The sequence below is a fragment of the Kryptolebias marmoratus genome, linkage group LG14, assembly GCF_001649575.2.
Source record: "Kryptolebias marmoratus isolate JLee-2015 linkage group LG14, ASM164957v2, whole genome shotgun sequence".
Classification (NCBI taxonomy): Eukaryota; Metazoa; Chordata; class Actinopteri; order Cyprinodontiformes; family Rivulidae; genus Kryptolebias; species Kryptolebias marmoratus.
The window spans coordinates 23,694,553-23,705,452 of NC_051443.1; the positions used below are offsets into that span (position 1 = coordinate 23,694,553).

The window sequence follows — 10,900 nt, forward strand, 5'->3', positions numbered from 1 at the left end:
GCGCAGTGCTAGTAGAACAGCAGAAAGGTCAACGGTCAGGGCGAGGGTGGGGGGGTTGCGTTCAGACGGCCAGTTCGGCCATGGCGCGCTCCAGCGGGTCGCTGGTCCAGTAGTCGTGGTCCCAGCCCAGGAACCAGCCGGTGAACGTCGGCGGCTCGAAGCCCTGCTTCAGCTTCACGATGGGGGTTCTGGGGTCCCTGCTGGCCGGGTCTGTCTCGATGTAACGGACCGCTGAGGAAGACGAGCGGACCAATCAGTGACGGCGCGTAAACAAGAGACACTACAGAGACAAAGCTGAAGCTGAAAGGAGTAAAAACATGCTAAAAATGGCTAAAAGCTAAAAACAAAAGGCTGGTTAGATGGGAAAAATAAAACGCCGGCTATAAGCAAAGAGTAGCAAAAAACAAGCTATAAAGGAAAACTAGCAAGAGGCTGGCTAAATATACCAAGATGCTAGCTAAAAGTAGAATTGGGTAGCTAAAACTACAAGGAAGCGAGCTAAAAGTAACAATGCAAACAAGCTAGAAACAGCAAAAGCAAAAGGCTAGCTAGAATCTAAAAGTAGCCAAAATCTGTCTCAAAGCTAAAAGTAGCAAAAGGCAAGCTAGAAGGGAAAAATGTTGGCTATAAGCTAAAAGTTGCAAAAGCTAGCTTAAATCTACAAACAGTAGAACAGTAGTTAAAAGTGAAAAAGCTAGCTAAAAGTAGCACAAAACAAGCTATAAAGGAAAACTAGCAAGATGCTAGCTAAAAGTAACAGTGCAAACAAGCTAGAAACAGCAGAAGCTTAATTAAAAGTTCAAGGTAGCAAAAGGCTAGCTAGCATCTAAAAGGAGCCTAAATCTGTCTCAAAGCTAATCTGAAAGTAGCAAAAGGCTAGCTAGAGGGGAAAAAATGTTGGCTATAAGCTAAAAGTAGCAAAGGGTTAGGGTTAGAATTAAATCTAAAAGCAGTAGAACAGTAGTTAAAAGTGAAAAAGCTAGCCAAAAGTAGCAAAATGTTAGCTAAAAGTAGCAAAAGGCTTGCTAGAAGGGGAAAATGTTGGCTATAAGCTAAAAGTTGCAAAAGCTAGCTTAAATCTACAAACAGTAGAACAGTAGTTAAAAGTGAAAAAGCTAGCTAAAAGTAGCNCGTGTCTTCTTCCTGAGTTATTTGGGGTTATTTTGTATTCCACGCTACACAAACCCACAAAGAAGAGACCAGACCACAGAAATGGTGGCGAATCGCTTCAGAAACAATAAATATTGGGTTAAAGTTGCGGGAAAGTTGCAGCGTTTTGGGCAAAGTTGCAAAAAGTTGCGATTTTGCAGGGTTTGCTTGATTTTGCGTTAATACTTGCGATCGCAACATTGTGAAATCCTGGAGGGTCTGTTAAATGCAGTTAGACGACAGAATATTGACTGAGGGAACGGGCGAAAGCATTTCTCACACTCTGAAAACTGCTGGGTTGTTTAGATAACTCAGCTTCTGGCAGCAGGTTGGGCTGGTTTGACCAAATATTGGGTCAAAGCGTTTGACCCGGTGGTTGGATCGGAAACGAGCCGTTTCGACCAAATTGGACCTGACTGGAGTTCTGCTTCAGGGTGTAATAAGTAAAGATAAGATGATGAAAACAACCGATTAACCCGGTTGGCTTTGTTAACAATTTTAGCAGTTGATTTGGTTTAACATTAGTTGGTGCTAATAGCAGTTAGCTCAGCTAGCTACCACCAACCCCTAGTTGTAATTATCTAATAACTCAGATTATAGATTGTTCGTTTTAGCCTTAATTCAACTAAATAGTCCTATTAGCCCAATTTTTCCAGCATTGGGTCAAATTGATGACCCAGTTCCAGCTCTGGGGTTTAAAATTGTTTTTTTTTTTATTTAGATCCAAATCAAAGCCAGTGTTTTGTGTATTTTACAGTTGTTTTTCAGAGCGGAAAGGTATGGAAAGGTCTTCCAGGATGGTTGCTCGTCGTTCTTTTAAACCTTCAAACCTTCAAAAACCAAAACCAAGTTTATCCGAGCTTCAACCTCAGCCCAAATATTTTTCCTCTGATTAGAAATCAACTCCTCTGTCCTTCTCGCCTCTCCTGCCATCTTTGTTTGTACTCCTGACATCAGCTTTTTTTATTAGCTTGGTTACTTATAAACCATTTAGTTCCTTCTGCCCCATTTTTCTTTTATTGTTTTTGCATTTTGCTCTCAGAGATTTGATCCCGTTTCGGCTCATGTTTCAGATGTAGTTTTTCCCCATTATTTATTCATCCCATTAAAAGATTCGCTCTCCGCTCTGCTGTAAAACCATTAACGAGCCACTTCCGATGCGGTCGGAGGTTTTTTGTAAGTGATCAGGAAATGTTCTCAGCCGGGCCCGCCAACGGTCAACGGATCAAACGTTTCAACTGCTTTCCCTCCTTTATTTTAAGCTTCGTCTACAGAAGTCAAAACAACCACTTGTTTTTTTTTTTAGATTGAACGTGAAGTTACACCCCGCTTCTCGCCAAACCTGAAGCAGTTGTACGAATTCTTCTGCGTCTCGGACATAAACATGGCCGATGAATGCGAGCTATTCCCGACTTCCACTGAGGTGCTTTGCTGCCGTGACGACGTGGCTGTAGTTCTCTGGTTTAATAAGGTCTTTGATAGACGTTCCTGAAGCTGCTGCTGTTGGAACACAGCCGCCTCATTCTTGTTAAAAGCATCTTAAGCCATCTCCATCTTCATTTGGATTTCTGTTGCAATCTTATCTTGGTTCACGTGACTCCAAAGCTTTCAGTAAGCGTCGTCAGTGATTCCAGCCGGAAGAGGTTCTGCAGAAGCGAACAAAGTGCTAGGACTCTTGTTTTAGCTCTTTTAAATGGCTCGAATTGGCGTGTCTGAAAATGTCGCCACGTCACTCTTATAGTGATTTTACACAATGAGACTTCCTGTGTGGTTTTCCAAAGCTCCAGCGTTGTGTTTCAAGTTCTCTTTTTTTCAGATGTAATCTAACTGCAGACAGTTTCTTTTGAATTTGTTGGTAAGCTTACGGTTTTTGCGACATCAAACCTTATAATTGTGCCTACGAAGCAAATGTCTAGACCAGGGGTGTCCAATCCTGGTCCTGGAGGGCCACCATCCTGCAGGTTTTCCTTGTTTCTCTGCTCCAACACACCTGATTCAGTGGTTAAATCACCTCTTCATGTTCTGCAGAAGCCTGTTAATCACCCATTCATTCAGATCAGGTGTGTTGGAGCAGAGAAACAAGGAAAACATGCAGGATGGTGGCCCTCCAGGACCAGGATTGGACACATTTTAAATGTTAACATATAAAAAAATAAACTCTTCCCTCTTATATACACTGCCTCCTGTTGGATAATTGCTGCCTGGGCCATTATGTTTCAGCTGGCGACAAGTTATTTAACCCCAACTGGTGCGATGAAAAGATGTCCGTCTGTTTGAGAAGGGTCAAACCGTCGGCATGCATCGAGCAGAGACAACATCGAAGGAGATTTGTCACTTGGAGTTTGACGGGAAGTGGGGGTATTCTGTCTCTAATTTGGGCTGGTGATACTTTGCAGTGATGGTGGGTCACTCAGACCAGAAGACGCGGGGAGGACGGTGTCTGGTTTGGAAGCCCTCGGAGTCTCGTCTCTTCTTCTTTGCGGACGATGTGGTTCTGTCGGCGTTCGCTTGGGAACGGTTCGCAGCTCTTCCGGACCCGAGGCCGCGGTTCTCAACTGGACAAAGGTGGAATGGTTTGGGGGGCTGGTTGTCAAGGCAGATGGACCTTCGGCAGTAACGCGGGCGCTGATCCGGTCTGTCGTTTTCTTTCACGTCAGACATCTCTTTCCACAGCTGGTGTTCCGGCTGAGTCCCACCACTCCACACGGGATCCGCTTGTATTCAAAACCTCCTTCTTTTTGGTCATGATCCATATCTCCTGGCGACAGGTGAGAGTTGGACCAACGAATCGACCCGGCTCCTTCTTCACCATGACAGAAGCTTGAACTCCTCCACTTGAGGCGGAGTGGAAGGGTTCGGTTACTGTTTCTGTAGTCGTCGCAGAAATAATACGACACAAGTGATAAATCACAGCTAAACAGCAGCCGAAGTTTAGGTTTGTTGTTCACAATGACTCCAGCTCACCTGGGGAAATCCGACTCTTCCCAAAAACGTCCCGCCCCCCACGGCAAAAATAACCGGCTGAGACGAGTTTGTTTAAAGTGCTGTTTTTAGCCATCAGCTGCCACTGAAAGGAGAGCTTCGGTCCCACAGCACCGGGGCTCCGCTCGTGAGGCCTTAAAATAAAAAAAACACGACCCCTATGGGGGTGTGGGTAAGGCGTGGGAGGCCGCTCAAGGCTTTTCACTTTCAGACATAATCAGAGATTTTGGCAAACCAAGTGAGTTTATCAGTCTTCACAAAAAAAGACTTAAATTATTAAACATTCCCTTTTTTTTAGGTTTGGTGTCATTATGTCAAGTAAACAAATATCTAATGATCTGATTTTAGATTGCAGTTGAACACAAATGTTTTCCTGCTTTTATTTTGGCACAAAGCCTTGTGTGTGTGCCGGTTGTTTGTTTCATGTATGGCAAGTTTATCATATAATAGTTGGATTATGCAAAGTATGGATTCTTGACCGCTGTAAACTGCTGTGAACGTCCTTTTAAGCGTCCAAAATGAGAAGCTGCTTCATATTGATAATATAAATCTGAATAACTGGAACAAAAAAACAATTTAAGTTAAGAAAATGTCATTAAGAATGTGTTCAAATTATGATTAAAAACATCAGACGTCAGTAAAAAAAAGAGTAAAGACCAGGTACGATGGAATAATGAATTTCTTCAATATTTTTGGGGTGCAGTTTAATTATAAATCAGGTAACAACTGCGTTGCAGATATCTGAAATTACGAAATTATGTCGTTTTTCCTGGGAGGAACAAGATGCCTGTCAATCATTCTGTACCATAAAAGACATTAAAAGAACGGGGCTGTGAAAAGTTAGCCCTTCATAAAACGTGATACAATATTTTTAATTTGTGTTTATTTGGTATTTTAACATTTTTTATCGTAAACACCAGCCCTATTAGCCCACTTCCACCAGCCGTCCCTGATAATAGGAGAAGTTTGATTATATGGTACGACGGCCTGCCATACAAGGGGGAGAATAAGCGAAAAGTGCGTGCTACGTCATCACGCCTGCGAGACAAAATTCAGGGTGATAACCCGTCTGTACGGAGACGCAGCTGCTCCCCTCCACGCACGGTGTTTGTCACATTTAGTTGGTCTTTTTTAAACTTGTGGTGGATCATGGAGACCTGCAACGAAGGCGAAGGGGTTGCAATGAAAGACCCGAAAAGGCGGGATCGACAAACAGTCGAAGGTAAAGATTTCTCTCTGCGGGTCGGGGGGTTCGGGGGGGTGGGGTTGTAAAAAAAAAATCCAGTCAATTCTGCCTTTTCTGTCGTTAAACAGGTCGTTATGTGATATTTTACGATGCGAAAAAACATGGATAAAGTAACAGAAACGTATAGTGGCTGCGAGCGGGTTGTAGCAACGCTAAGCTAACCGTTTTGCCGCACGATTTAACGGTTAAAACAAATAAATAAAAATAGGACCGCGCTGTTTTTATCCGCCCTCTTTCAGGCTGTTAGTGTGATTCGTGGTTATTTCATTAAACATACAATTGAAAAAAAATATTAGAAAAATGTTGCGTTTAGGAGTTAAATGTGTTTTTTTTATTATTATTAAAACGCTGTTTTAACCGGTTTCACCACTAATGGCGGGTGTGGCTGTTTGGTCACGCCCTCCGCTCTGGCATTGATTACGTCCGTGACGTCATGACGCAGCCCTGACCGGAAGTGGTTTCAATGGAAAGCTGTTGGTTTAATAAAACACGGGTCACCTGTGTCAAAGTTTGGTCTTTGACGGGCAAAATAAACAATAAAAGCGATAATTATGTTTACAAATAAAACAAGCGTGACGTCAGAGCCGTGATAGCTGTCAATATGTGCGAATTGTCGATGTTTTAATTTAAATTTAATGCTTATAACACAACATTTACATCATTAAATGAATATCTGGGGTTTAATGTCACTCAGAATTATCAGGGAATTTGTAAAAATTTCAATAGGAAATCCCTTATCTTTGTTTACAGCTCGTAATTGTTGGCAACAAAAATTGACTCTGCCTATTTTGCTTATTTATTACAAAATATGTGGTAGGCTTTTGGTAGCGAACAATATTTAGTGTTTATTTTTTATTCTAGGTGACACATGTACAAAAAAATCAAACAAAAAAATAGAAAAATTGAGTTTTTCGCGAGATAGTCGAATTCCTCGCCAGTGGCGCCACCATAAACTTACACCCCGACCAGAACGTCATCTGATTAACTTTTGACGTCTACCTGATTCAAGATGGCCGCCTCAGCTAACTAGCCTTTACTACAAGAGGGGTAAGCATTCCTTTAAAAAAATAAAAAATGCTGCTTTTGGTTATAAAAATGGATTCCAAAGGGGTGGTAAATTTCCATAAACTCTCCATTTGCAGGAATTTATGGGAATGAAATGGAAATTTGGGGGAATTTCAACAAACTTTATCAAATCCAAACATTATTTATAAATTTAGTTTGTGTTAGACTGATAATGTTTTAGAGAAATAAAACATTTGACCCAAAGTTTATGATTAAAAACCACAAATTTAACGACGACTTCGCTGTTTCTCACAGCTGTTAGAGAATACATTCTGAACACTTTTAGTTCTGTGATCTTTATCTAAAATCCTGAACAAAACCAAACACAAATATTTATTTTATTTTTATGTTTTTTTGTCATTTTATTCACATGAAATCCAGTAAACTGCAAAGCACAAAAAAATAATTGAAATATCTCGACTTATGTACATCTAACGCAGTATTTGACCTTCATTTTGACTCATTTTATCGACAAATTTCAGTGAATTGACTATTTCCATCTGTCCCTGCGTGTCCCTGTATGTCCCAGAGACAGTGTATCATTTTTAAGGGTGTGGTGCCGATATGAAATCCGGTTGTTTTGCCCAGAATTTTCTCAAATATATTTAAAATCCCTCCCGTTAATGGCGACAAGCCGTTACAAAAGTGAAATAAGAGAATTTATTTAACAAGTTTAAATAGTTATCTATGTCTGACGTCACTGATGCTCAGTTTAAGGCAGTAAATTTATGATTAAAAACGTATAAAAAGGAAGAAGCAGTGAGCCTTCTGTGTCTGGTTTGTGTGCCGTTCGTTACAAACAGGCTGTCAGACGGATAAAGTCTTAAAAGGATCATTTTGAACAATTAAATTATCCCCGCTGGTTTATATTGTTGTTGTTTTTTTTCTCCTTTTCCCGTTGTTTTCATCCTTTGATCGCCGCAAAATGGTTTAGGTTGTTGGTTAATCCCCAATCGTTGCTTCACCTCTAACTTTGTCTTTAGGTCCAGTCAAGTACACTTTACATGACCTGGAAGGTATGAGACTATATTACCCATTACTGTTTTTTTTTTTGGTTTTAATAACGGATCCGACTGCCTGAGTGTACCCTAACACGAGCGCACTGAAGGAGCACGTGGAGTGGGCGTTAAACCCGACTAACAGGATGCATCGGGAGTGGTTGGTTGGTGCGTGACTAACCGCTGGAGGAATGGGCGGACACTCACCCCGTGTTAGGACCCAACGAGTCGACGGGTTTCATTTCACCGCACGTTTTCTGCTTTTTTAATTTTGTCCCCCCAGCTCTGGAGAACGCGGACTCTTCGATCGGCGTCTGCGGCTGGCTGCTGGTGTTATTCTCCCTCCTCCTGGTGCTGCTCACTCTGCCCATCTCCATCTGGATGTGCATCAAGGTCAGCCGACGGTCCGGCCTAGAGTTCGAGAGTTCGCCTTCGTGGTTGTGGTGAAAAAGGGATCAAATGAGCAGCGTTTAACGCAACGCTAAGCCTGAATCTGGCGTCGATTCGACAGATCGTGGAACCATTTTTAGCAGGAATATTTCAAAAAAATTAATTGTTTTCTAGTCTCTCTGAATGCTTTTGAAATTTTAGCCCATTCTTTGTTACAAAATGTCTCCATGTGCAGCTTTCTTAAAGGTGCCGCCGCACCGTTTCACTCAGGTTGGGTTCCTTTTCAGCCGTTTTATTTAAGATTATTATCCTGTATAACAGGGGAGTCAAACCCAGTGATGCAAGGGCGCCAAAATTAAACATTTGGTCCCGGCTAAGGTCCGATCACGATCAATATTTATTAAAAATTATATAAATTAATTAGTTTTAGATGTATTATGTCAAATCATTCATATAGAAATATCAATGACCTTTTCCCAGTTACAGATTATACAGAATTTAGAGCAAACATACTTTAATGAACACAGACAAATAGATCAAACTTCAAAAAGCTCATCATTAGCTGTCATTTCTTACGCCTCACTCAGCTTTTAAAGGAATTTTTTAACATTAAAACAGATTTTTTTAAAAAGCCATCAACAAAAACCTGATCATACAGAAATTAAAACTATATATTGTTGGCTTCTGAGTCGCTGTCAAGAGAAAACTTCAGTTTTTTTAAGCAAAATAAGAATCCGAGACTGGATCTGTCCCAGACTGGAGGGCCGGATGAAATGTTACAGAGGGCCGGATCTGGCCCGCAGGCCTTCAGTTTGACACGTGTGCTGTAAACCAGCAGGACAGCGCCCCTGATTTAGGCTGAAAGTCAGCTGGCCTCACATTTGTTGTTTTTACTGGAGCCTTTGTGGTCAAGGTTGCAAAACTGGTGCAAGGCAACCTCAGATCATCACACCTCCACCTCCGTGCTTGACACTTAGTCTGAGGTTTTTTTGAGGGCAAACATCTCAACTTTGCTCTCGTCTGTTCGTGGTTGTGTTCTGCTGCTCCGCAGATCGTGAAGGAGTACGAGCGAGCCATTATCTTCCGCCTCGGGCGCATTTTACGGGGAGGAGCCAAAGGACCCGGTGAGACGCTTCTTTTATTTATTTATTATTTTGCCTCAGATTAATCCAGTAATCAGTTCGAGAGCTCCTCGGCTGCTAACTTGAGCTCTTCGTCTTTGTTTATAAATACTTGAGGTTATTTTTGGCGATGAAGTCTGAGAGCCTGGATCGAGGCCAGGATTCTGACCCTTTAACCTCCGATAACGTGCCAACAGTCGCGTTTTTAAATTCTGCTGCTCGTGAAGATGCCTTTCTTTGCGTGTAAGCGCGTCTGTTAGCAAAAACATCTGGAGGGGATTTCAATGAAACGCGCAGGAAGCGTTTCAAAATGACGCTTAAGTTTCCAGCATCCTGACACAAAATAGCGCCCGCCGTTCTTCAGCTGCCTCCGTATTTAATGTTAGTCAAACTCAAACTCTCTCAGTGACCGACGGCCGCGCTACGGCCGCGTTCTTTTATCGTTTTTGTCCCGCATTTAGTCTGAAACGGGCTTTTCGTCGTCTCAAAATATTTTTTATGATCGTGTTTTGCTTCCTGGAAGAGCGGCGTCCGTTCTTGTCCGGAATCCTCCCGGGTTTCCCCTCGGCGCATTAGAGCGGAGGAGGCTTTTTATCTCCACTTATAATAGGTGGAATCACTGAGTGCAGCGGATGTTGTGGAGAAGAAGAGCTTCCTCCCGTCGCGTCGATCTCGGCTGAAAAAGCAGCCGGCTCACTTCTCTTCGGACGGCGCTTCTCCTCGCCGGCGCAGCTGCAGTCCGACGGGGACGGTTCAACTTGGCGTCCTGCCAGCGTCTCGGCTCCCGTCGTCGTTGTGTTTGTCAGTCTTTGCGTTCTTGTGATCCCACAGGCTTGTTCTTCGTCGTGCCGTGCACCGACAACTTCATCAACGTGGACATGCGCACCATCTCCTTCGACATCCCGCCTCAGGAGGTTCGACGCACCCTCTTATAGATCATCTGACGTCCTGGTCCTGGAGGAATGCTGTCCACACAGGATGGCGTTCCTCCAGACCAGGAGCGGATTCCGCAATCTGATCGGTGTCCCTCTCCCCCGCCCCCCAGGTGCTGACCAAAGACTCTGTGACGGTGAGCGTTGACGGCGTGGTGTACTACCGGGTCCAGAACGCCACTCTGGCCGTAGCCAACATCACCAACGCGGACGCCGCCACCCGGCTGTTGGCTCAGACCACCCTGAGGAACGTGCTGGGCACCAAGAACCTGGCGGAGATCCTGTCCGACCGCGAGGAGATCGCACACAGCATGCAGGTACTCCTGCTTTCCTTACAGGAATGCATGTCGCCCGCCGCCTAGTCCTGGGCGACATAACGATACATATCCTGAGGACGATAGAAAAGTGTCTATCGTGATATATTTTCTTCTGTCGTTTCTATCATAATTGTATCAATGATTCATGTAAATATTTCATAACGTAGGCTAAGACGAATGTATTAGTGTTGGCCCTTTGCATACATTCAGTTTATAGAAGTAAAAATTAGAAGAAAAAATAACTATTTTGCGAAGAAGCTCCGTTTTGCGACATGACGCTGCTTTATGGCAGCGGCTTTCTGTGCGGCGCCGTGTTTTCACCATAAGTGCTGAAAGATGGAGACGCAGGAAGTATCAAACCCGGGGTCGCAACAAGTAGAGACAGCTAGCAGGCAGCCTAAGAAGAAAGACTTTTACCAAAACCAGGGGGACGTCTGTGATTTGGTTCAAGAAGTCCGACACGGAGCAGAAAAAGCTAATATGCTAACTCTGCTAATGCTAATGCTAACTCTGCTATTAGACTGTTTTCTCATCTGACGCCGACCCAAGAAACCTCTTCTATCACTTAAAGAAGAACCACGAAAAAGAATATTTAACAATCCAAAAAGTGCAAACAAACAAGTTGTAAAAGAGCCGGGAAAGTTGTGAAAAGTGAAACTATAGCCGGCCGAAGATAATGGAGTCTGTTGTCATTTGATAC

General features: G+C 43.2%; 1 protein-coding gene across 2 annotated transcripts in view; it reads left to right on the forward strand.

The window, feature by feature from the left end:
• The first annotated feature begins 5,163 nt into the window (after positions 1 to 5,163).
• stom (stomatin) overlaps positions 5,164 to 10,900 on the forward strand; it is a 9,628-nt gene continuing 3,891 nt past the window's right edge. The window contains exons 1-6 of one of the 2 annotated variants that reach the window (XM_017425546.3): positions 5,164 to 5,353; positions 7,426 to 7,458; positions 7,724 to 7,833; positions 8,882 to 8,954; positions 9,783 to 9,865; positions 9,997 to 10,200. In XM_017425546.3, coding sequence (XP_017281035.1) covers positions 5,281 to 5,353; positions 7,426 to 7,458; positions 7,724 to 7,833; positions 8,882 to 8,954; positions 9,783 to 9,865; positions 9,997 to 10,200 — 576 coding nt within the window. In that variant the 5' untranslated portion in view covers positions 5,164 to 5,280. The remainder of the gene's footprint in view (positions 5,354 to 7,425; positions 7,459 to 7,723; positions 7,834 to 8,881; positions 8,955 to 9,782; positions 9,866 to 9,996; positions 10,201 to 10,900) is intronic. The other variant, XM_017425547.3, reaches the window with a different exon arrangement.